The following is a 27,052-nucleotide window of genomic DNA, read 5'->3' as shown; positions in this document are numbered from 1 at the left end:
TGCCGACCCCCGCCTTTTTTCTGGCACCTTGGATTGAACCCAGGGACACTTTACCACTGAACCACATCCCCAGTCCTTTTTATGTTTTATTTTGAGACAGGGACTTGCTAAGTTGCTCAGGTCCTCCTTAAATTGCTGAGGCTAGCTTTGAACTTGCAATCCTCCTGTCTCAGCCTCCTAAGACTCTGGGATTACAGATGTATGCTACCATACCAGGCCCAAAGCCCCCATTCTTTACCTAAGAACTCATCTCCTGTCCCTATGGAATGTGTACATATGAACAGTGCTAGACATCGGAATGGACAAACTTTGGAACTCAGACTTAATGTAGACCCTCCTTTCAATAGGAACTCTTCTTCCAAACCCAGAGAAGAATGTAGACTATGGTCATCTTCCTGGTCCTTTCAATTTCAGAGGCTCATAATAATCTGGGCAGCGCATTCCAAGTCGCTCCCTTCCACAGGAAAAGCGTAGAACCACATAGTCTAGGCAGCGACTTATTTCTTCCTTGTCACCAGTGGGAAGGGCTGCCTGCCTTTAAGGAAACTCTTACTTTGTATACAGAATTTATTCATGTGGTCCTGCTTCCAATGAGCAACAGGAATGCAGGACTGCCATAAAAAGAACAGAGGAGTGGGTTGTGGGCAACAGAGGCATCCTTGGGAAAGATGCTGCTTTGCCAGTCTGGCTTGAATCACCTGAGAAATGAGGATGAGCTCTCACATTTTCCACTGATAATCCGCCTACCAACCAGCTCTGCCACTGCCAGTTGTATAACCAAGGTCAATCATCCTCTCTGGTCAAGGTTCTCATTCATAAAAGCAGAGATAATACACCTACTTCACAGAGTTGTGAGAAAGCTTCACTAAAAAAATATATGTGAGAGCCCGTGTTTTATAGCAGGCACTCAATAAATGTTGAATGAATGAAAACCATTTTATACCACAAACTCGAGGGTAAAACAAAATGACTGCTCGGGCCAATGCTAGCCCCTGATGGACACAGAGGCAATCTTCCCCTTCCGTCTCTAGGCATGAGCCATAGCCTGGCTGGAATGCCTCCTCTTAGGTCTGATCACTGTTCCTCTGTGGGGTGTAGGGACTTGGCTCAAAAACAATGATACCAAATGATGATACCAAGGGGAAATGACAAAAAGAACATTCTCTAGTTCTGTGATATACTTGAGAATGTGCGCTGAGGAGCTGAAACTTTGTCTTACATTTTATCTTCTCCCTCAGTCCTTGCTTCCTGCTGCTGAGTTGTCAGTGGAACTGTATCACAGCTCAACAGTTTCTAATTTCTGGCCCCTCTACGGGAAGGAGGAGTAAGAAAAATAAAAGAACCTCGAATCATTCAGTTTGCTAATGCCCCTGACTGAACAGAGACTAGGATAACAAATAACTATTGGTTAAATAGTTTAAATGTCTCCATATTCCCCTTAGAAAATGGAAAGTTGAACAGGAACAAGTTCCAAAAGCTGAATCTTGGGGGAGATGATGACTCTAATGCAAGGAGAGGTATAATTTTTCAGACATTGTAAGTAATATAAAGCTGCTTTGGATAAGTCCAGGGGTACCTAGGTAATGAAAATTCACTGAAGAAGGGAAGGGAAAAAATGTAGATCTTCTCTGGGATGCCCTTAACTACATTCACAGAGGCAGGATAGGCCTGGTGCAAGGGGGCTCAGTGAAACACTTTGCCATTCATGTCACTTAGGAATGTTCCTGTCCTGGGAGCCACTCCCTAGGAAGGAATCTGTGATGACAAGTCTGGCTCCAAGCTCAAGCTCTTAATTTTGCTCAGTAAACAAAGTTAGTAAATTGTAAAATGTTTGTCATTTCCTAATTTTGTATTATAAAATGGAATTAGGAACATAAATAGTAACAAGTAACAAAACCCCAACCCTGCCCTGGACCATCATTCTCTCAACCACCTCTGCGGAGGCCAATAAGTTTGGAAAGTTTTTCACAATTTTCAAGTTTGAGTGACTCTGCTTTCTGTTTCAATCGTTCATCTCTGTATAATCCTGCTAAATTTGTCAACTCCGATTCTGAAAGATAAAAAAAAAAATAACAAATTCATCAAGTGTTGAGCTTGTTTCATTTCAACATTTCTAGAATCAAAGTGCCGTTTATTTATTTATTTATTTTGGGTACCAGGGATTGAACTCAGGGGCACTCAACCACTGAGCCACATCCTTAATCCTATTTTGTATTTTATTTAGAGACAGGGTCTCAGCTGAGTTACTTGCAGCCCACTTTTGCTGAGGCTGGCTTTGAACTTGAGATACTCCTGCCTTGCCTCCTAAGCTGCTGGGATTACAGGCATGAGCCACCATGCCCAGCCAAAGTGCCTTTTATTTTAATGCTTTTCTTTTCCTTTAAATTTAAGCAACAGCTCTTCCTGTAAGCTGCCTGAGGTGATCTGTGAAAATGATTCCCTACTCTGATGACCCAAAAAACCCCACAAAATGATGTAAATCAAGAGGTTCTCAAGTTCAGTTTAAGAACACCCATGAAACTTCATAGGCCATCAGGGACATGCATAGGCGAAAAAGATACGAAGTACCTGAAAGATGTCACATTTTTTGGGGGTTGGGTGTACAGGGGATTGAACTCAGAGGCACTTGAACACTGAGTAATATCCCCAGCCCTATTTTTTAGTTTAAGCCTAAAAAGCACCTCAGACAGGGTCTCACTGAGTTGCTTAGTGCCTCACTTTTGCTGAGGCTGGCTTTGAACTCGTGATTCTTCTGTTTCAGCCTCCCAAGGCAAAGATGTTACTTTAAAGAAATAATGTGTGCCATTCTGGAGTTATAATGGTGGAATTGGGAGGTATGCCAGGCCAAAGAGTGGAGCTGGTCATAGAATTGGTGGCCTAAAAAGAATGCTGAGTTTTTGCTGCTCATGCTTAAAAATGCAGAGAGTAATGAACTTAAGGGTTTAGACAGAGATTCTCTGATCACTGATCATATCCAAATGAACAAAGCACTAAGATGCGCTGCTGTATTTACAGAGCTCATGGTCAGATAAACCATGCCACATTGAGATGATTCTCACTGAAAAGGAACAAACTGTTCCTAAACCAGAAAAGGAGGTTGCACAGAAGGAAAAGATATCCCAAAAGAAACTGAACAAACAGAAACTCATGGCACAAGAATAAATTCAACATAAAATAAATGCAAATAAAAGTAAAAAAAATAAAATAAACTTAAGCAACGTTTACTCATTTATTCAAGAAACATGTTCTAGCACTAGACCAGGTGCTGAGGATTAAAGGACACCTGTGATCCTGCTGTCCTACAGTATCTGTGCTCTATTATAAAAGCACTGGATGTAGTTCTTATCTATAAAACATTTGGCATCAGACTTAGGAAATATGCACGTGTGCAGTAAGAGGAGACTGTCACCACCTTCCCACCAATGGTATTCAGATGGCAGTTGGAGAGACTGAAGTCCAATGGCCTGTTCCTGTCATCTGAAACAAAGACAGCTGCTTCATTCTTTCTCTGGCCTTGATGGATCATAACTCACATGACACAGGGCCTATCTCTGTTGGGAAGTGTCTACAGAAGACAAGGCTGCTAGTGGCTTTCTTTATTGCCTCTCTTTTAAGTTGGGGTCCCCAACTTAAAAGCCAAAGGCAACTGGGCTCTTTTTTAAAAATATTTATTTTATAGTTATGTGGTGCTGAGGATCGAACCCAGTGCCTCACGTATGCTAGGCGAGCCCAACTGGGCTCTTTTGAAAGTGAAATCATAGTGTCCAACTAGCTCAGTCAGTAGAGAATGAGACTCTTAAAATGAAATCATCTGGATCTGGTGACCTTTGTCTCCTTGGCTAAATGAATTTCATTTTCTCTTCATGATAGAGAAGGTCATTCTATTTTTAACTAGAATATAATCTCTGCTGTGTTTCCTGACCCTATGGAGGTTTGGCTGTCTTGACTTTTTATTCTTTTGTGAGGTTTCAGAAATATTCTAATTGAGGAAGGCCTAAAAAGCATCTTCAGAGGTATGCCCAACAGGACACATTAATAAGAGGGCATGCCTGGATGGCGTATGGCTTCATAGAGCCTCCTACAGCAGGCAGCTACTCCATATTTAAAGGACCACACTTGTGAAATATTATCTTAATCATTTTGAAATATGTCTAATCATTCTTAATCATCTTGGTGACAGATTTTGCTTTTCTTGGGGAAACAAGAGGCACCTGTCTGATTAATCAGCAAACTGCCTGGAAACAGGAATTAATATTTAGCCAGGAGAAACAATGGCCATTGCTTTCTGAATAAGTTTCTATCAAAACAAAGCACTCGCTGGTATTTCTGTTCACAATAATTCTATTTACACCGCATAGGACTCAAAGTGCGATTAAGTGCAGGACTCCTGGGTGAGGGATGGATATGCATGAAAACCCTCCTTCTACAATGGAGCTTGCAGAGCCTGGGCTCTAGCCCAGCAGTGACTTGGCAAGCAGCGAGTCCCCTAGGCTCTAGGACAATGAGCTCTCACCCCGTGGAGAGGGTGCCTGCAGCGCCAGCAAGCTAGAGCTTGCCTTGGCAGAGTCAGCCTTGCAGGTGATGGCGTTTCATAGAGGATCATGTGCAGCACCCAAATGAAAAAATCCTCTGCTCCTGTGTCCTGCCCAGAACTCAGCATTATTTCTCCAGCTTCTCTGGCATGTGGGAAACCTAATCAGGAATCTTCCATGAAATCAGTCTATGCTTTTGGTCCTTCAGAATCACAGTTACACCAGTATATGGGATAGATTCTGTGGTTTTGCTTTTCATGGACATTATTTCCTTAGGTTTTTTGGTTACTGGCCTTTTTAAAATGCCTCATTCCCTGAATTTTCATTCTAGAAAACACTAAAGGCTACTGATTCCTCATATGTTCCACATTGGAGAACACTATTTGTTAACAAGCTGATGAAAGATAACTGCACCTGTGTGAATGCTTTTCTCAAAACATCACATTCTTTTCATAAAACTATTAAAATTGGGTCAGGGACCCCTGCTCCAAAGCGATGACCTGGCATAAGGTCAGCATTTCAAGGAGTGGTGTCCCACACCCTCTCTACCACACTCTTGAGAAACCTCTCCAAACTATAGGTGAATCCCTTCACTCTTACATGTGCAAAGGGTCAACTCAAAGAATGTTATTTTGATGAATTTTGTTAATATTCAGTAACTTTTAAGTAGCTGAAAAAAATCTTTGGGAGGGGAGGATCAAGAGAACATCTTTTCTTAACAAAATGTTCCTCTTTGCCCCTAATGCCAGTATAACAGATGGACAGAGCGCTGAGCCTTGAAGGTAAACTGACTCTGGCAAATTGCCAAGCAAAGCAAATCCCAGAGCCTCTCTCAAGAATAGTCTGTGCAAGAGCCCAGATTGGAGCTTGACAGCTGGAAGGTCCCAACAAGTCCCAACTACCCTCAGGATCCAGCCCCATGAGACATTGTTGCCACCAGTCTACAGTGCAAGGCCATGCAAAAACCTGAACTCCACCAGGAATCAGGCATTTATATGCCAGGCACTGTGCTGAGTTATACCCTCACAATCTCCTATACTCCATATACCCTTTCTAGGAGGAAGTTAATTCCCATTTTCAAAGCCTCTGCCTCTACCGACTCATTAACCTGTTCAAGGGCATGTTAAGAAGTGCACCTCTGTCAGGGCAGGGTCTCAGTCAGCTCAACTAGGCCAGGATGCAGTTCCCAACTGTTACTTTTGTTTCGCCCTGCCCAGTGGCAGAGACAACAGGGCAATCAGTGTTCATAGTTAAGAATAACTCATAAAAATTAATCCAGGTTAAGTATTCTAAGGAAAAGCAGAGAACAGAAATAAGACTCAAAAAGACAATGGCTAACTTTGTTTTGATAAAAACAGTTTCCATTTGTATTTTGCCAAGAGTGAACTCTGTTCTCAAGTGGGTTTATTTTTACAACCTCCAAGTGCTAAATTTAACCTTGTTGGCTGCATTTGCTGCTGGATTCAGAAGGCAGATGCTGCCTGTTCTCAAATGGCACTTGAGCAGTGTGGAGGCTCCATTCAGCCATTGTACTTAAATGCCAGAAATAGATTTTTAAGGGGTATGTGATATGAATCCCTGTTCAGAGTTTGTGAGTTCACGCAGCCCACTTACTCGTTGGATTTTTACTTGTGCCAAAGCTCTAAAACTAGGCCTCAAGTAGATGGGAACAAAAGTTTAGAAGCCATCTTCACTGCAATTTCTACCAGAACTTTTCGTATAGTTCTAACATTTTAATGCCACAGAAGAAGGCGTGTGTGTGTGTGTGTGTGTGTGTGTGTGTGTGTGTGTAGGATGTGGGGGCATATGTATGTTTTAAAGATATGAAATATAGATTTTCCCATTCAATTCTTGCATTGAGCAACATATCCAAGACCCTCCTAGTGTCCAGAATAATGGAGATGTTTAGGAATTCAATGGCTTTCACTTGTTTTGGATCCATCTTTATAAAGTCTTTTAGCCCCAGGCCTTTATCTTATTCCCAAAATTCTTCCTTCCTTTCTCCCTCTGTCCCTGCCTTTCTTTCTCATTTTCTTTCTTGTACAATGGATTGAATCCATGGGCACTTTACTTCTTAGGTACACCCCCAGCCCTTTTTATTTTTTATTTTCAGTCTTTCTAGGTTGCTGAGGTTGGCCTTGACTTTGTAATCCTCCCGCCTCGGCCTACCTAGTTGCTGGGATTACAGGAGTGTGCCACTGCACACAGCTTACCCATTTTTTCATTAAAAAAATCAACTTCCTCCTCCTATTAAATTGCCCATTATGTCCTAGAGTCACTGCCCACCAATTAATGTACCTTGAGAGGGCAGCTGAGTTCTGCTATACAGAAATAAGAGACCCATAAAGATCAGGAATAGACATTAGCCCTGATCTGTTATTCATAATCCTCAGCATTTCCATTCCTTTCCATTCCTGAGAATGCACCCTCCAAAGACATTTGTTGAGCACCTGTTTTGAAGCAAGGACTGTGCCAACAGCTTGTGAAATTAAAATTAGTTAAGACATCATCTTATCTTTGGAGAACCAGTAGTCCTGCACGTCAGATTGACAGGTACCCATGGAACATTAACACTATGTAATCAGTACTATGCTAGCAGGAAGAACAAAGTGGTTTAAGATCATACAGGAAGGACAGATGAACTGGGGGGTTGGGGTTGGGAGTGTGTGATGGGTCAGTGAGGCCTTAGCTATGACCAAGTAGCTAATTTTAACAGACACTATTAGATGTTTAACTATACCCAGTAATAAGGTTTAAAAGATGACTTAGCATTTACTTTGGAAAAAAAAAATTAACCAAAGCCTAGTTTTATAATATACAATTCCTAATGGTTTGTGTATGTGTGTGTGTGTGTGTGTGTGTGTGTGTGTGTAATTCAAGTGGAATACAAAGTGAAGCTGCTAGCTGAGGTTGGGCTAGCCCAGCTGCCAGCTCTCCCTAGTAACAACTGGAGTTGTAAGCCAAGTGGCAGATATTGTCACTCTCACTGTCTCCAGAGAAGAAAAGAGTGTGCAGGACTTGCTCATATTCACCCATATTGAAGAGGCAGAATCAGAGGGTTATTTTTATTCTGTGTGACCACAGTCAACAGAGGTGAGGGTAGGGGACACCTGACTCAATAGGAGTAACATCTAAACATTTGGCTTGATTCAAAAACTTAGGCTAGCTCAATCAGATTTCCCTCTGGGGAATGTGGAATTTGGAAATTATGGACCAAAACTGTGGACTAGCATTAAGAGCTTCACGAGGGAGCTTGTAATGAAGAAATGGGCCAATGACAGGTGGGATTTGGAAGCTGGGAGAGCAACAAGGAGGGTAGCAACAGTTAAGAAGGAGAGATCTTTGAGGAGATAAAAGGCAGATGGCGGAGAGGACAGTGCAGCAGATGGGCAGAGAGAGGCAGAGACCCAAAGAGAGGCAGGCAATAAGCACTGCCTAAGTTTCTACAAGTTCTAAGTCCTGAGCACATGAATCCTGTCAGTAATTTCCTCCCTTTTTGCATCCTGAATGAGCCTCTGTCTCTGTTTACATAAATATATAACCCCAACAAGAAGAGAGAAGGGATCAGGAAGCTGGGTCCAACTTATGCTGGGAGTCTGGCCATTAGTGAAAGCCCCTTTGACAGATCTTACTTTGCTGTTTCTCCTTCCAACAACTTGTCTGGATGTAATCGATGTAATCCTTCTCTATTGTCTTCTCCAGGTCATGCAAAGAAGCCCCTCTATAGGCCTTGTCAAAGTTTTTATCCACGAAGTAAGGCACCTGCAGGTTCTGAGTTTCTCTGGAAATGGTGTAGCCCAAGGTCCTGAAACAAAGAGTGAAAGGCTTGGAGAGTTTGCAGTATTTGGCAATGTCACTCTTAGCTCTAGCCTCGTAAACTCCATGTCACCATCACCTCCTCACAGTGCAGAAGCAGATACCAGTTTTTTTTTTTTTTTTTTAAAGAGAGAGGTGAGAGAGAGAGAGAGAGACAGTCAGAGAGAATTTTTAATATTTATTTTCTAGTTTTTGGCGGACACAACATCTTTGTTTGTATGTGGTGCTGAGGATCAAACCCGGGCCGCACGCTTGCCAGGCGAGCGTGCTACCGCTTGAGCCACATCCCCAGCCCCAGTTTTTTTTTTTTTTAATATATATATATTTTTTAGTTGTCAATGAATCTTTATTTAATTAATTCATTTATATGCAGTGCTGTCACTGAGCCACAACCCCAGGCCCAGAGGCAGATTCCATTTTTATAATATACTCAAAACTTCTTATTTCCCTAGTAAAGTAGAAAGCAAAAAGCCTTCATTATCAATATTAACATGAGCACATTCATATTGTGAATTCAGCTTCAGCATATATAGTTTATTCTCTTTAAAGATTCACCTCTCTTATACTGGTCTCTATATAAAAAGTAAAATGCTGAATGCTAAAAAATAAATAAAAGTTGTGTATTGTGTAGGAATTAGCATAGTACCTGACAGAATAGGCTATAGGTAAATGCTGGTTGCATGAGCTGATTAATATTAGAGCAAAACACTTAAAGTACTTCACACAGAGTTGCTAAGTGACAACTGCAAAAAAAAAAAAAAAAAAATGTAGACAAAGGATTTCTTTCTTTTTTGGAGTGATGGTGGGGGTACCGGGGATTGAACCCAAGGGCACTCGACCTCAGAGCCACATTCCCAGCCCTATTTTGTATTTCATTTAGAGACAGGGTCTCACTAAGTTGCTTAACACCTTGCCTTTGCTGAGGTTGGCTTTGAACTCATGATCCTTCCGCCTCAGCCTCCCCAGTTACTGGGATTATAGGCATGGGCCACTGTCTGGCTAGATAAGGGATTTCAGTGATGCCTCAGGGCTTACTCCCTGGGTCCAAGTCACCCAACACTGTCTGATACTCAGAGAATATTTTTTTGGGTGGTGGTGCTGGGGATAGAATCCAGTACCTCATACATGCTAGGCATAAGTTCTACCACTGAACTACATCCCCAGCCCAGATTCCATTATTATTTTAAAAATAACTAATTCAGTGATTCTTAAATTTTAGTATGGGCCAGGATCATCTAAGTGTATTGTTAAAATTCCAGGTTGTTATCTATGTGCAGTGGCACATACTTATAATCTCAGCAACTTGGGAGGCTGAGGCAGGAGGACATAAATTCAAGGCCACCCTCAGCAACATAGCAAGAACTTGTCTCAAAATAAAAAGGACTGGGGATTTAGTTCAGTGGTAAAGCATCACTGGGTTTGGTGCCAAAAACTCAGATTTTAGCCAGGCTCAGTGGTGCATGCCTAATCTCAGCAACTCAGGAGGCTGAGGCAGGAGGATCACAAGTAAGAGGCCAGCCTGGGAAATTTAGCAAGACCCTGTCTCAAAATTAAAAAATGAAAAGGGTTGGGATGTGGCACAATTGTAGATTGCCACTGGGTTCAATCCCCAGTACTGAAAAAAAACAAAAAAAGACTCAGATGGTTGGTACCCACTCCCTGAGTTTCTGATTTAGTAGATACAGAGGAGAGCCTAAGAGTTTGTGTCTTTCTTTATTTTTGCAGTACAAGGTATTAAACCAAGGGCCTTGTCCAAGCAAGGCAGGTGCCCTGTGATTGAGCTAAGTCCCCTCATCCCCTTAACCATTGGGCCACATCCTCAGCCCTTTTTACTTTTTAAATATTTTTTGTTGCAGATGGACACAATACCTTTATTTTATTTACTTTTTTTTTTTTAATGTGGTGCTGGGGATCAAATCCAGTGCCTCACACATGCTAGGCAAGTGCTCTACCACTGAGCCACAACCCCAGCCCTATTTTTTATTTTGAGACTGGGTCTCACTAAGTTGCTTAGGGCCTTGCTAAATTGCTGAGGCTGGCTTTGAAATTGTAATCTTCCTGGGGCTGGGGTTGTGGCTCAGCGGTAGAGTGCTCACCTAGCACATGAGAGGGGCTGGGTTTGATCCTCAGCACCACATAAAAAAAATAAAGGTATTATGTCCAACTGCAACTAAAAAAAATTATATTAAAAGAAATAGAAATTGTAATCTTCCTGCCTCAGCCACCTGAATCACTGGGATTACAGGTATGGGCCAATGCGCCTAGCTAAGTTTGCCATTTTAATATGTTGCAGTTGATTCTGATGATGCTGGTCTAAGGACCTAACTTGGAGAGCTAAATTAATCAAAATAATTAAGGTTGAGGGTATAGCTCAGTGATAGAGAGCTTGCCCAACAAGTGTGAGGCTCTGGGTTCAAGCCTTAGCACTGCAATGATAACAATAATAGTTAATTGAGGGCTGGGGATGTGGCTCAAGTGGTAGCGCGCTCGCCTGGCATGCGTGCGGCCCGGGTTCGATCCTCAGCACCACATACAAACAAAGATGTTGTGTCCGCCGAAAAATAAATAATAAAATTTATTTTTTTAAAAAAAATAGTTAATTGAAGAAATAAAATTTTCCTATTAAGAGTTTTTAATCTATATGTATTAACAAGCATACTGATTCTCTACATTTTTGGCAAAAACAAATGTGATATCAATAAAATATCCCTTTCTTAAAAATGTATTAAACAAAATTATGTGAATAAATATTCCCCCCAAATATTTAAAAATAATAATAATAATAAATAAATATCCCCTTCTTGTAATTTTTTAAGTTGAAAATCATCATCGGGTCCAAGTTACTATCCCCGCAGGCTGCAAATGTCCAGTAACTCTATTACAAGTTCATTAGTATCCTTTCTAACTCCACCATGGTGAGAGAAGGACTTTCTTCAATAGAACTCTTCAGAATTCTATTGATCCTTCAGAAACCACTGGTTGCTGTTCTGCAGCTGACCAGATGATGTCACTGTAGAACAACAAACTCTATCTCATAAGGCACACGTGAGACTGCTTACAGCATTTGAGTCTGCACTATTACTACTTTAAATATAAAATCAGTGTTTTCTACAGTGAAAGGTGAAACAAAGCGTTAGTAACATATCAGCAAAACCTTCAAGACTTTCATTCACCAGACTATTATTAAGGAAGATTTATAAGTATTTGACTTACGATTTATAGAATAGACTATATGGAGGATTAGCAGCCAGCAGCTGAGTAATGACAGATACAATCACAATCACAAGAACTGGAAGTAACTGAATAAATGCAGAATATGTGGTCTAAAAATAAAGAAAAAAATATTCAGTATAAGTTTCCTTTCTCAATATAAAAAAAATACAAATGCAAAGAAGTCTCAAAGAAAATACAAATTATCAAAGCACTGCATAATGCCCAAGGCTTTTCTGGCAAGGCTGTACCAGCAACTGAGAGGTACCATGCAACCTTATTTATACTCTTTGCTGAGAAGGATGAAGAAGGCCTACCCACAAACTGGACTGACTCCCAGCAATCTTCCTGCAGCCCTAGACCAATGAAGCAGACACCTCTAACTAAGGTCTTCCCAGACTGTGACTCTCACAGTGCTGGGACTTTAGAAGCCATATTAATATGAGGCAACTCTTGCCTTGGCCACAGCTGACTGAACTGGGAGACATCTAACTCTAGCAGGGATAACCACGTTCTTCCTCCTTGGGGGGAATTTGGGGTTGAGATTCATCACCCTTTGCTGCTAGGCATTTGAAAAAAGGATACATACTCACTCTTACAAGCTGTGAACCAGCCATTTGAAAGGGGAAGTAGAACAAGTTAGACTGCTAGAAAGAACAAAAGAGAGGCAGAGTGGTGGGAAAACTGGAGATAATTTGGCCCTAAAAAACATGGTGAGCCGGGTGTGGTGATGCATGCCTGTAATTCTAGAGACTCAGGAGACTGAGGAAGAAGGATTTCAAGTTCAAGGATAGTTTCAGCAACTTAGCAAGACCCTAAGCAATTTAGCGAGATCCTGTCTCAAAATAAAAAATAAAAAGGGCTGGGGATGTAGCTCAGTGACAAAGTGCTCCTGGGGTTAATCACCAGTACCAAAAAAAAAAAAAAAATTATGGTGAGCTTAACTGCCTGGAAGCCTGCCAGCACCCAGTTCATGGTTCCTATCTGTCAGGAGGCCCAGCTGTGCTTCCTACCATTGAATTTCATGAGACTCCCTTGGTTGGGTTAACCTCTTAGTTCTGTTTTTTTTGTTTGTTTTGTTTTTTGTAGTACTGGGAGTTAACTCAAGGGCACTCTACCATTGAACTATATTACCATCCCTTTTAATTTAATTTAATTCTTTTGCTTGTTGCAGTACTGGGGATTATTTCACCACTGAGTTATATTCCCAGCTCTTTTTATTCTGAGATAGAATCTTGTTAAATTGCCCTGGCTAGCACTGAATTGGCAATTCTCCTGTCTCAGCCTCCTGAATTGCTGGGATTACAGGCATGTGCCACCACTCCTGACTAGTTCTGCATATTTCAAAGGAGGGTCCTATTTTCTGTAGTCATGAAAACCTTGATCAAGATATAGCGCCATGGGGCTGGGGTTTAGCTCAGCGGCAGAGCGCTTGCCTAGCACATGAGAGGCACTGGGTTTGATCCTCAGTAATACATAAAAATAAATAAATTAATTAAATAAAGGTATTGTGTAAAAGAATAAAAAACAAACAAACAAAAAAACAAAAAACAAAAAAAACCTCCTTGCCATAATGCCTATAATCCCAGCAACTCAGGAGGCTATGGCAGGAGGGCTGCAAGTTCAAAGCCAAACTCAGCAACTTAGCAAGGCCCTAAGCAATTTATGAGACCCTGTCTCAAAATAAAAAATAAAATAAAAAGGCCTGGGGATGTGGCTCAGTGATTAAGTGCCCCTGGGTTCGGTCCCTGGAAGGAAGAAGAAAGAAGAAGAAAGAAGAAAGAAGAAGAAGAAAGAAGAAAGAAGAAGAAAGAAGAAAAGAAGAAGAAGAAGAAGAAGGAGGAGGAGGAGGAGGAGGAGGAGGAGGAGGAGGAGGAGGAGGAGGAGGAGGAGGAGGAGGAGGAGGAGGAGGAGGAGGAAGGAAGAAAGAAGAAGAAAGAAGAGAAGAAGAAGAAGGAGGAGGAGGAGGAGGAGGAAGGAGGAGGAGGAGGAGGAAGAAGGAAGAAAGAAGAAGATGAAGAAACCATCCCCATAGGAAGACTGAAATACTGACAGAGTCTGAAATACTGGGAGAGTCACAAAAACTAGGTGGGCAGGATGGGGTTACCATTCTGGCCTACTTGGGCCAATGATTCAGCTCTTCACACTATTGCCTCTGCTTCCCTAAAGGACACTTTGGCAACATATCTCAAGTTTAACTTCTAGAACTTGATCATGCACAATAAAGGTGGGCTCAGTACAACTGTTTATGAGCAGCAGCTCTCCTTTCTTCCTTAGGCACCTGAGGTTTATCGTCTTCCTCTTCTTTCCGTGTCTGTGTTTTCTCATGTCGATGCCGCCGTCGATAATAGTGAGTGTCATCTGTCACATTTGAAAACATATGAATATTTCCTGGAAAAGAAAGAAAATAGCCACTTAATAGAGGATATGGCAAACATTCCTTTCTTGCAAGTTATTTACTCCAAACTAGGTTCTTTAAGGATACAGTATTGCCCTATTTTACCCAGTAGAAGAGAATAGGTAAGACATAAGTCAGCTGGAGACAGATGGTGCTTAGCTCTTCTGACTTGGTTTAAATAGTCTTTTGCAACTAATAAGGGAGAGAACACTGAAAGGCTCTGAGAGAGAGAAAGTACATTTGGGCCATGAATCCTAGGACTACTTCTGTGACTAAAATCAGATTGTGTCACTGGTACCACAAAAATTTTTCCATTTATTTCCTGGATATTGAATTATCTCAATTTCTAACACACTTAGAAGATACTTTTTAAAACATTTTAATACTGAATTGGATGCTCATTGGTCAATCTTTTTTTGTTTTTTAGAGATGGGATCTTGCTATGTTCCTGGCTAGTGTTTTTTTTTTGTTTTTTTTTTTTTTGCAGAATCAGGGATGGAACCCAGTGGCACTCTACCACCGAGCCATATCCAATCCCTTTTTATTTTTCACTTTGAAACAGAAAGATATCGAACTAGCTGGGATTACAGGTGTGTGCCACTGCACTTGGCTCTAAGCTACTCTTGAATCTGTACACTTAGGTGATCCTGCTGTCTTAGCCTTCTGAGTAGCTGGCACATACCACTGGGCCTGTGTTCTTTTCTTTTGCTTTTTGTGTGTTTGTGTATGTGTACTGGAGATTGAACCCAGAGGAGATTTGCCACAAAGTTATATCCCCAACCCTTTTTATTTGGAGATAGATAGGGTCTCACCGGGTTATTCAGTGTCTCACTAAGTTGCTGAGGCTGGCCTCAAACTTCTAATTGTCTGGTCTCAGCCTCCAGAGTTGTGGGAATTATAGCCATGTACTGACGGGGTAATTTTCTAATATATTTATAACTGCTATTTTTATAATGATAATAGTATTTTTTCTATTCATTTATAAAACAAATATATTTATCTAATCCTCATAGCAACTTGCAAAGTAGACATTATGATCAGTCCCATTTTTTGGGTGAGGAACTAGATAATGAGAAATGCTAAAAACTGGTCAAAATTATCCACAACTAGAGACTTGAGATTTGCTTCAAATTCCTGTGCAACTGATTTGAAATTCCTGTTGTTCCCATCAAACCACTGTCCTTTTATTTAAATCTTCAAACAGGAGCTTGTTACAAGCCATAAATAAAAAAATATTTTTAAGAATCATAACATTGGTCAGGCGCAGTGGCACATACCTATAATCCCAGTGATTTGGGAGACTGAAGCAGAAGGATTATAAGTTCAAGGCCAGCTTGGGCACCTTAAAAAAAAGAAATCTCAAAATTAAACAAAACGAAACATAAAACAAGGGCTGGGGATGTAGGTCAGTGGTAGAGCAATCCTGGCCTCAATTCCTGGCAAAAAAAAAAACAAACAATCATAGCTTTGGATTACTAACCTGTAGGAAAATGGCCTCCAAAGAAGACATTGAATAGCTCTTCTGGAGTGATGTCAGCTTCAAAGTCCCTGTAATAATTATAAGGTCTGGCTTGAGGTGCAGTGAAAGTCACCTGTTCATCTCCATATTCATCATAGCGGAGTCTCTTATCAGGATTGCTCAGAACTGCAAAGGCATTTCCTATTGCTGCAACCAAGAAGAAGCACATGAGCACAGTCTTTACTGTGGTTGAGGGTAATCACAGCAGTAGCAATGAGGAGCCCAGAGTTGATTGGTGTTAGACAACTTTCCAAGGGCCCAAGGAGAGGATCTTTGGCCTGCAAATTTCCCCAAAGTGCTTGTGATAGCTTGTGATCTAGTTTGGTAAGCCAGAAATAACAACGCTGAAATCAGACAAACAAAAACTGCTGATGTGAGAGTTAACTCTTAATCAATTCTTGTCAGGCGCAGTGGCCCTCGCCTATAATCCCAGCAGCTAAGAAGGATGAGGGAAAAGGACTCCAAGTTCAAAGTCAGCTCCAGCAACTTATCGAGGCCCTAAACAATTTAGGGAGGACTGGAGATGTGGCTCAGTGGTTAAGTGCCGCTGGGTTCAATCCCTGATACCAAAAAAAAAAACCAAAAACTTCTTGAAACTGGTCCTGGTGGGCCACTGGGGGAGGCTAGGGCAGAAGGATTATAAGTTTGAGGCCAGCCTGGACAACTCAGTGAGACCCTGTCTCAAAAATAAAATAAAAAAATTTTAAAAGGGTTGGAAATGCAGCTCATTGGTAGAGTACATTTGCCTAGCATGCAAAGGCCCTGGGTTTAATCCCCAGTAACACCAAAAAATAAAAAATAAAAAAGTTCTTAAATCATCATAGCTGTCCTGGAAATGTCTTCCAATTGTCCAACACTCATGCATCAAAAATATGTTCTTGGTTGGACACAGTAGTACACATTTGTAATCCCAGTGACTCAGCAGGCTGAGGCAGGAGGATTGCAAGTTTGAGACCAGCCCCAGCAATTTAGCAAGGTCCTAAGTAACTTACCTAGACCCTTTTGGATCCTTATCCAAAATGAAAAATAAAAAGGGCTGGGGAATGTAGCACAGTGGGTAAGCACTCCTGTTAAATCCCCGTACCAAAAAAAGGAAAAAAAAAATTGACAAGATACCATACAGGTGCTTTATCATGTTAGGTTGTCCTAGTATTAGTAATGCTAAGTTGGATCACTTGGTTATAGTGGTGACACCCAGGTCTCTCCATTATAGAGGAATTTTTCCCCTTTGTAATCAGTAAGTATTCTGTGGGATAAAACAGAACAACAATCATGGAACAACAATCTATCATCCAATAGTTTTAGCATCTACTGATGAGTCTTATATTAATCAATGACTTCATTGTGAATCATGCTCTTAAGTTTTTATTCATATGTTGGCAAAAAAAAAAATGTTTTTCCCCAAAACTGGGGTTTGAAACCAGGGTACTTTACCATTGAAATAAGTCTCCAACCCCCCACCCTTTTTTTTTTTTTGTGGTGCTAGGGAATGAACCCATGGCTTTGTGCATGTGAGGCAAGCACTCTCCCAACTGAGCTATATCCCCAGCCCCTCCAGCCCTTTGTTATTTTGAGACTGGGTTTTTACTAAGTTTCATAGGGCCTCTGCAACTTAGTGGGCTCCTTTCTCAAAATAAAAGACTGGGGATGTATCTGAGTAAAGTAAAAACATTCCTGGGTTCAATCCCCAATACAAAAATAAATAATCAGACTGGCCTTGAATTTAGGATTCTCCTTCCTCAGCTTCCCAAGTCACTAGGATTACAGGTGTGCATCATTCTGCCAAACCCAAAATATTTTTTTTAAGAATATATTTCTGGGGCTGGGGATGTGGCTCAAGTGGTAGCACGCTCGCCTGGCATGCATGCGGCCCAGGTTCAATCCTCAGCACCACATACAAACAAAGATGTTGTGTCTGCCGAGAACTAAAAAATAAATATTAAAAAATCTCTCTCTCTCTCTTTAAAAAAAAAAAAAAAAGAATATATTTTAGGGCTGGGGTACAGCACTTGGCCTAGCATGTGTGAGGCACTAGGCTCGATTCTCAGCACTGCATATAAGTAAATAAAGATCCATTGACAACTAAAAATATATATATATATTTTTTTTCTTTTTTCTTTTTTTTTCCCTGAGCTAAGTGTGGTGGCACATACATGTAATCCCAGCGACTTGAGTAACTGAGTTAGGAGAATCTTCAATTTGAGGCCAGCCTTAGTAACCCTTGGCCTCAGCAACTTACCAAGACACTGTCTCAAAGTAAAATAAAAAGGGCTGGGGATGTAGCTCTATGAGAGAAAACCTGTCTAACAAGTATGAGGACCTGAGTTCAATTCCCAGTATCACAAAAATAAGGAAAAGAAATCAAATACTTTATTTTCAAAACAAATTAAGGTTACATGGATGAAGGCAGGAGAAAGCTTTGCTGATAATCACTACTTATGAAGTGGGGCAAGCAAAAAACCTGCTTAAGGTCTTATAAAACAACTGCAGGGAAGGTTGAAAACAACTGGCTCTGAGAAACTTAACAGGGAAAAATTCAGCATCAGCTCAGAATCAGACCTTTGAACGCATCTGTTGCTCCTGGAGCACAGTTCTTGTCAGGGTGAAATTTCAGAGCAAGTTTTCTATAAGCTTTCTTAAGCTCTTCGTCACTGGCATTTCGAGAAACTCCCAGAATTTCATAGTAATTTCTGCATTTCTTGATCCTATAAAAAGAGAAATAATCAGAATATGTTTACAAAGGGCATTTTTATATGATTAGCTGCAAAATAATACATCAATCCTCCTTCAATCTACTCAAAACAGACTTAAAAGAAAATTAGTGAACTCATTAATGAAACATTCAAATCCTCCCATCCAGGCTTTAATACCTTTCAAAGTACTTTTAAATCTAGTATTTTATTTTCCCTATATTCCCTGTGAGTGGATAGAATAAGAATACTAATCCTTACATCAAAGTTCAGGCTCAGATTTTAAGAGATGAACCACTGGATTTCAAAGCCAGAAGAAATAGCTAACTACCCTATTTATTTATTTAGGTCCCTCCTCCCATTTCCTTTATGGCTATCTATTTAAACTGTGTTTGTAAAAAGTTAATATACACACACAGAAAAAACACAGCCACCAGTACTAAAGTATATACAATGAAAAATCTTCCTGCTCCCTCATTCCTGGTTCCCTTGTACCCCACCTTAGGGAAAACCACCATTAGATGTTTTTTGTGAATTATGTACAGAGAGAATATGCAACTAAACCACCCCATTTTTTCTTACCTAAAGGAAACATCATCACTTTTTTCATCTTGTAGGTTTTTTTTTTTTTTTTTTTTTTTTTAAATACTGGGGATTGAATCGAGGGGCACTTTGCCACTGAGCTACACCCCTAGCACACCACTCCCCTTTTTTGGTACTGGGAATTAAATCCAGGGGTGCTTAAACCCTGAGCCATATCCTCAGTCTTTTGTATTTTGAGAGTCTTACTAGTTGCTTAGGGCCTCACTAAATTGCTGAGGCTGGCTTCAAACTTACAATCCTCCTGCCTCAGCCTCCTATGTAGATGAGATTACAGGTATGCACCACTGCATCCAGCTAGAACTTGTAATCCTTTTGCCTCATCCTCCCGAATCACTGGGATTATAGAAGTGAGCCACTGTGTCTGGCTGAAAACAAATATTTAAAAAATAGAGTGATGATATAATTATGCCATATAGACTTTCAAAAGCTTCCCTGTATAATCATAAGAAAATAAGAGTAAAAAAGAAAAGTAACATGTTTGCATTATAAAAATAGTCTTAAATGTACAGAACACCCTGGAAAGGTCTTGGGAGTTCCCAAGCCATGCTTTAAGAACTACTGGACTAGAATATGAACTTAAGGTCAAAATACTTTGGTTTGAATCTGATTCTCCTGTATATTTAACCTGTGTACCTTAGTGCTGCCTTCCAAAATGAACTAAAATTATACTCATATTTCAGAGAGTTAGTGCTATGATTAAATAAAGCATTTATCAAAGTGATTAATAGCATCTAATACTAAACATTAAGTATTATATATCTACCTCATTCTTTTTTTTTCAATATATATATTTTTAGTTGTAGTTAGACACAATACGTTTATTTTATTTTATTTTATGTTTACTTGGTGCTGAGGATTGAACCCAGCGCCTCGCAAGTGCTATGTGAGTGTTCTACCACTGAGCCACAACCCTAGCCCCTATCTCATTTTTCCAAAAAGCATTAGTCAACTGGGTGAGGTAACACATGCCTGTAATCCCAGCAACTCAGGAGGCTGAGGCAGGAGGATTGAAAATTCAAAGCCAGGCTTAGCAACTTGGCAAGGCACTTAGCTACTCAGTGAGACCCTGTCTCTAAATAAAATACAAAAAATGGGCTAGGGATGTGAATATGAAAGTTTATTTCTGGACTCTCAATTCTATTCCATTGATGTATATGTCTCTCTTTATATCAGTCTGCATGGTCTTCATTATTGTAGCTTTGTGCTAAGATTTGAATAAGGAAGCATATGTCCTTCAATTTCGTTCCACTTTTTCAAAATAGTTTTGTCTGTTCTGGGTCCCTTGCATTTCCTTATGAATTTTAGAATCAGCTTGTCAATTTTCTCAATAAAATACAGATAGAGCTGGGTATGGTGGCACCCCTGTAACCTCAGCTTTTCAGGAGGCAGAGGCAGAAGGATTGCAAATTCAAGGCTAGCCTGGGAAATTTAGTGAAACTCCACCTCAAAAAAAAAAAAAAAAGAAATTTTTAAAAGGGACTGGGGATGTAGCACAGTGGTAGAATTCTTGCTTAGTAAATGTGTGAGTCCCTGGGTTCAATCCCCAATACTACCAAAAACAAAAATAAAAAAAGACAGCTAGGGGCTGGAGTTATAGCATTGCTTCACATGTGTGAGGCACTGGGTTTGATTCTCAGCACTGTGTATAAATAAGCAAATAAAATAAAGGTCCATCAACAACTCAAACATATTTAAAAAAAAGGACAGCTAGGATTTTGATAGGAATTGTATTGAATCTGTAAATCAATTTGAGGAATATTATCATATTATCAAAATTTTATTTTGGTATTGGGAATTAAATCCAGGGCACTTAACCAACTGAGCCAACATTTCCAGCCCTTTTTAATTGTTTGTTTGTTTGTTCATTTATTTATTTCTTGAAACAGAGTCTCACTAAGAGCATAGGACCTTGCTAAGTTGCTGAGGCTGGCTGGCTTTGACTTGAGATCCTCCTGCGTCAGTCTCCAGACCTTCTAGGATTATAGATGTGAGCCATGGCGCTTATCTTCATATTACCAATGCTAAGCCTTCTAATTTCTGAAAATATATCTTCTACTTTATTCAGGTCTTCTTTAATTTCTTTAATGAAGTCTTATAGTTCATAATGTACAAGTCTTATATATCTATTTATTTATTTATTTATTTTATTTAAAGTTTTTAGTACAGGGGATGAACCCAGGGTACTCCAGAACTGAGCTACACCCCAGTCCTTTTTTTTAAATTTCAAGACACGGTCTTGCTAAGTTGTGTAGGGCCACACCACATTGCTGAAGCTGACCTCAAACCTTTGATCCTCCTGCTTTAGCTTTCCAAATTGCTGGAAATGGAGGTGTGCACCACCACTCCTGGCCAGCATTTTGTTGTTGTTGTTTTTTTTAATGCATTTATAAATGAAATTATTTTAACTTAATTTTTAGATTATTTATTGCCAGTATATAAAAAACAATTAATTTTGCATATTGTTCTTATATCTTAACACCTTTGCTTAACTTATTAGTTCTAATAGTATTTTTGTGTGTATGCAATTCCTTAGGATTCCTATATACAAGATATTGTTATCTACAGACATAATTTTACTGTTCATTCCAATTTGGTTGGCTTTTATTTTTTTTTCTTGCTTAAATGACCAGGCCTGTACCGCTAAAAAAAAAGCTGAATAGAAGTGGTAAGGGATAGATCTTACCTGTCTTTTTTCTTAATCATGGTGGGAAAACAGAGATTTTTAACATTAAATATAATATTGGTATGGATTTTTTGTAGATGACTGTTATCAGATTGAGAAAGTTCTCTTCTAGTTCATATGAGAGCTTTTATCATGTCAAATGCTTTTGTGTTTGTGTGGGAAGTGGAGTACTAGGAAATGGACCCAGAATCTTGCATATACTAGGCAAGCACTCTATTTGTGAGTTACATTCCCTTAGGGAGACAGGATCTCCCTAAATTGTACAGTTTGAGTAGCTTCAAACTTGCAATTCTCCTCCCTTGGCCTCCTGAGTAGCTGGGATCACAGGCATGCTCCACCATACCCAGTCTGTCAAATATTTTTTTCTGTAACTATTGAAATGAGTGTGCATTTTTTTTTGGTTGTTTATTCTATTAACAGTATATTACACTGATTGATTTTTGGGTTATGTAATGTTTCTAAACAGGGATGAATTCCAGTTGGTCAAGGTGCATAATTCTTTTTACAAAATGCTGCATTTGGCTTGCTAGTATTTTATTAAAGATTTCTGGAACTATATCTAAAGGGATAATGGTTAATAGATTGGTTTCTTTTCTTTTTTTCCCCTTTTGTGGTGGGGATAAAACCCAGAGCCTCATGTGTGTTAGACAAGGGTTCTATCACTGAGCTATACCCTCAGCCCCAGTGGTTTTATTTGTGTGTGTGTGTGTGTGTGTGTGTGTGTGTGTTTTGTCTGGTTTGGGTAACATTAGCCTCACAGAATGAGTTTGGAAGTATTAACTTCATTCATAATTTTTTTGTAAGAGTTTATGAAGGATTAATTCTTCAAATGTTTGGTAGAACTGGATGTGGTTGCATACACCTGTAATCCCATACACTTGGGAAGCTGAGGTGGAGGATTACAAGTTCAAGACCAGCCTCAGCAATTTAGTGGTTAGGAATTTAGTGAGATGCTGTTTCAGAATAAAAAATAAAAAGGACTAAGGATATGGCTTAGTGGTTAAGCACCACTAAGTTCAATCCCTAGTACTAATAAATAAATAAATAATGTTTGGTAGAATTACCAGTGAAGGGCTGGGGATATGGCTCAAGTGGTAGCACGCTCGCCTGGCATGCGTGCGGCCCGGGTTCGAACCTCAGCACCACATACAAAAAAAAGATGTTGTGTCCACCGAGAACTGAAAAATAAATGTTAAAAATCTCTCTCTCTCTTAAAAAAAAAAAAAAAAAAAGTATATATATATATATATATATATATATATATATATATATATATAAAAGAATTACCAGTGAAGTCAGCTGAATTCAAGGCCTCACACATGATAATTCCCAGCTCATTTTATTTTTTATTTTGAGACAGGGTCTCACTAAGTTGCACAAGCTGGCCTTGAACTTGTGATCTTCCTGCCTTAGCCTTCCAAGTAGCTGGAATTATAGGCATGTACCACTACACCAAGCTAATTTTTCTAATTTTTTAAAAAAATACATACTAACCAATATTAATCATATAAATTAACAGGTTTCACAATGACATTTTCTTTCTTTCTTTCTTTTTGTGGTACTGGAGATAAAACCCAGAGGTGTTTTACCACTGAGCTATACCCCCAGCCCTTTTTATTTTGAGACAGGGTCTCAATAAATTGCTGAGACTGCCCTCAAACTTGTGATCCTACTGTCTTAGCCTCCTGAGTTACTGGATACATAGGCATGCACCACCAGACCTGGCTTACTGTGACATTTTTCATACATGCACATATTGTGTTTTAATAGTGCCCACCCTTCCTGGCACCCTCTCCTCCATTATTTCTCAATCCAGACAGAAGAATTTGTGTATTTCATCTAGGTTATCTAATTTGTTGTTCATAGTATTCTCTTATAATCCTTTTTAGCTGGGAGTAGTGGTGCTCACCTCTAATCCCAGCGACTCAGGAGGCTCAGGCAGGAGGACTGAAGGTTCAAAGCTAGCCTTAGCAATTTAGTGAGGCTGTAAGCAACCTAGTGAGACCCTTTCTCAAAATAAAGAAATAAAAAGGGTTGGGGATGTGGCTCAGTGGTTAAGTGCCCTTGGGTTCAATCCCTGGTACCAAAAAAAAAAAAATCCTTTTTATTTTTGTAGTAGTAGTGATGTCCCCTATTTTATTACGAATTTTAGTTATTTGAGCCATCTCTCTTTTTTTCTTGGCCAGTCTATCTAAAGATGTGTCAATTTTGTTGATATTTTCAAAGAACTACATCGTGGTTTTATTGACTTTCTCTATTGTTTTTCCATTCTCTACTTCATTTATTTCTATGTTACATTATTCTATTTATCCTGCTTGTGTGTGTTTAGTTTGTTCTGTTTCTAGTTTCTTAAGGTTACTGATTTATGGTCTTTTTAAAAAAACACATAAGTAGGGGCTGGGGTTGTGGCTCAGCAGTAGAGCGCTCACCTAGCACATTCTAGGACCTGGGTTCGATCCTCAGCACCATATAAAAGTAAAAAAAAAAATAAAGGTATTGTGTCCAACTGCAACTAAAAAACAAAACAAAACTCCTAATTTTATAGTCATAAATTTCCTTGTAAGCAGTATTTCAGTTGCATCCCATAGTTTTGGTATATTGTATTTTCATTTTCATTCATCTTAAAGCATTTTCTAGGGGCTGGGTGTGTAGCTCAGTGGTACAACATGCCTAGCATGCTCAAGACCTTGGGTTCAATCCCTAGTACCACACCCCCCAAAAAAAAAGGGATTTTTTAATCTGCCATGACATAATTGTTTGGGGGGACTTTGTGGTTTAATTTCCACTGGTTGTAAGTATACCAAATTTCCTTTTGTTATTAATTTTGCAGCATATACATTGTATGATTTCTTTCTTTCTTTTTTCCTTTTTTTTTTTTTTCTTTGCACCAGGAATTGACCCAGGGGCACTCAACCATTCCTGCCTCTGCCTCCTGAGCAACCGAGATTACAGGTGTGCATCGCACCACCATAAAATCATGGCTTATGATTTCAATCTTTTAACATTTATCAAGATTTGTTTTGACCTAAGATATGGTCCATTCCGAAGAATATCCCATGTATCCTTGAAAAGAATGTGTATTCTCTGGTCGTTAGATAAAATATTCTAATAGATATCTGTAATGTCTAGCTGGTTTCCTCTGCCTCTCTTAAAGCCATAGCAGGGCTGACAGCTCACATTATACCTGATATTCAATATTCCTCTTCTACCCAGTCTTTCTTATGAGGTCAAGAAGCTATTGTGCTTTAAAAATAGAAGTAATAATGTCAATACTTACACAGCACATCCTTTGTGCCAGGCATTCTTCTAAGCACTTTACATACAATCATTCATTTCATCTCACCACATGCTTACCTTTGTACCCCAAGCAGTTGTTCCTCAGTATAAGTGGAGCTCCCTTCACCCTGTCGGTTCTGATTCCACTCATTCTCGCACTTCTTTTCCTTCTGTGCCTTCATGCAGTTACAGCAACCACAGGGGTCATGACTCTCAGGAGGTTTGTCTTCTGGGTATTTGTTTCTTCTAACTGCATCAATATAAGCTGCAAAGTAATAGCTTCTCAATAAGGCCTCTGCCTGACTCTGCAAATCAACTTTGCTATATGCCTTAACTCTCTTAGAGGTTGCTTGGAGACAAGAGAAGGGAGGTATTAGGAAGAGGCAAAGGACATTATGCCAACTTTTTTTTTTTTCCCCCAGGGGAGTGGTCCTAGGGAGTGAACCTAGGGCCTTGAGCACGCTAGGCAAATGCTTTATTATAAGCTATATACCCTTCATGCTGACTTTTGAGTATCTATACAAAGCTGAATAAACATCTTTCCTGGAAAACTATTATAGAAAATATGAGAAAGCAGCTGAGAAAAACTTAGAAATGCTAGAAATATGAAGCACAGCCTATATTCCCAGCAACTTGGGAGTCTGCAGGAGGATCACAAGTTCCAGGCTAACCTCTGCAACTTAGTGAGATCCTGCCTTAAAATAAAAAGGGCAGGGCTGGGGCTGTGGCTCAGGGGTAGCACATTTGCCTGGCATGTGTGAGGCACTGGGTACGATTCTCAGAACCACATATGAATAAATAAAATAAAGGTCTATCAACAACTAAAAAGTAAATAAATAAATAGGGCTGTGGATGTAGGCCAGTAATAAAGTGCCCCTGGATTCAATCCCCAGTACTACAAAGGGAAAAAGAGGAACAAAGAAAAGAAACATGAAGTATAGAAAGTCTACCATACTTAACAATGGTCAATCATCAAATAAAGTCAGAAAAGGGGGCATCTACTCAAAACCCTGCTTCTAGTGCAATACAGGGGGAAATTTATTTCTCTCTGCTCCATGGTCAGAAGCAACATTGCTCAGAAAATGAAACTTTTTGTTGCAATGGCTCTTACTCCTAAGATTTAAAGTAGAGAGAAATTCAATTATTTTAAACTAACAATTATATATACCAAGAAACTTGGCTAGATAGTTCAGGGGGGAATGTAGGAGTAAGACCTACTCCTAACCACAAAGAGGTTAGTTTAATAGGAGAGGATTAAATAAATCATAACACCAGCAGAATATAAAGAGAGTTTCATGAATTCAAAGAGAGCAGAGCCTTAACATCCTTCAGTGACTACCCATTGCTCCCTGACACTCCTCCTATAAGTGGGCCTAACTCCAATGAATCCTTCATACCATCATTTGTAACATTTACTTCAAGAAGCCTCCCTTGACACTCAGGGCTGTGCTGGGCCTTATCAGTGTGCTTCAAACCCCCAACCTTGCTATGTTAGCCCAAGGCTTACTGGGCTTGTTTTGTAATTAGTTGGTAACCCTTCGAACTCTCTCACTGAGCCTACAGTTCTATTGGCTCAGAGGCCCATGTCTGTCAAATCACCATTATAGGTTCAACACAGTAAGTAATGGATCAATACTTTTTGCTTGGCTATAGGATGGAAAAGGGCAGCCTATAGGTCCTGATTCATATTGCAGGGGCAAGATCAAACCAGGACTGAGGGTCGTGCGGCTCAGTTTGATGGGGTAATAGATAAGGTTAAGATAGCAAGCTGCAGGAGACCGCAGCACCCGGGGGACCCTTCAGTTACCCTGGTGAAGGAGGGGCAGGATGGCCTCGGGGGGCCCTGGGCGGGGCACGGGACAGGGCGGGGCTGGGGGCCGGAGGCAACAAATCGTCACCGGTGACTCTAAGTTCCTGCCGGGGCCCTAGCTCGGGCCAGAGTTCCCGTTCCGGGATTCTGGCCTGTATCCTGGGCGGTCCTCCACCCTTTTCGGAATGCTACTTAAGCTTAGCATCTTCTTACAGGCCTCCATCCTTCACCTCGAGCTCAGGATCTCAACCTTTATGCTCTTTCAGGAGCCCCATCCCTGATTTCTCCGGAATGCCACCTTATCCCACCCTCAAGCCAGGACCTGCTACCTTCGGTCCAGCGCTCCCCGCTGCCCAGAGTGGCCGCCATATCCGTTCCCAGTCAGCAGATGCTTGGAGCCTCCTGAGCTCCCGAGGCTGAAAGAGAAGGGGGGCACGGAGCGCGGGGCACGCTGGTCATTGTAGTTGTCTGTATGGGCTACAGGGGGCACGGGACTACAATTCCCGGCAGGCCTC

General features: G+C 40.3%; 1 protein-coding gene across 1 annotated transcript; it reads right to left on the bottom strand.

Annotated features, from left to right (window-relative positions):
* On the bottom strand, positions 1-26,948 carry Dnajc18 (DnaJ heat shock protein family (Hsp40) member C18). Its single transcript, XM_076856874.2, has 8 exons — positions 26,867-26,948; positions 24,806-24,992; positions 18,035-18,180; positions 15,437-15,622; positions 13,840-13,949; positions 11,562-11,671; positions 8,165-8,337; positions 1-2,050 (listed from the first exon to the last, which is right to left on the bottom strand). Exons 1-8 carry the CDS (start codon positions 26,904-26,906, stop codon positions 1,926-1,928), a joined length of 1,077 nt encoding a protein of 358 aa, XP_076712989.1. The 5' UTR covers positions 26,907-26,948; the 3' UTR covers positions 1-1,925.
* Between the last annotated feature and the right edge of the window lie 104 nt (positions 26,949-27,052).

Source organism: Callospermophilus lateralis, chromosome 5 (assembly GCF_048772815.1).
Source record: "Callospermophilus lateralis isolate mCalLat2 chromosome 5, mCalLat2.hap1, whole genome shotgun sequence".
Classification (NCBI taxonomy): domain Eukaryota; kingdom Metazoa; phylum Chordata; class Mammalia; order Rodentia; family Sciuridae; genus Callospermophilus; species Callospermophilus lateralis.
This window is presented reverse-complemented; position numbering and strand designations above follow the sequence as displayed.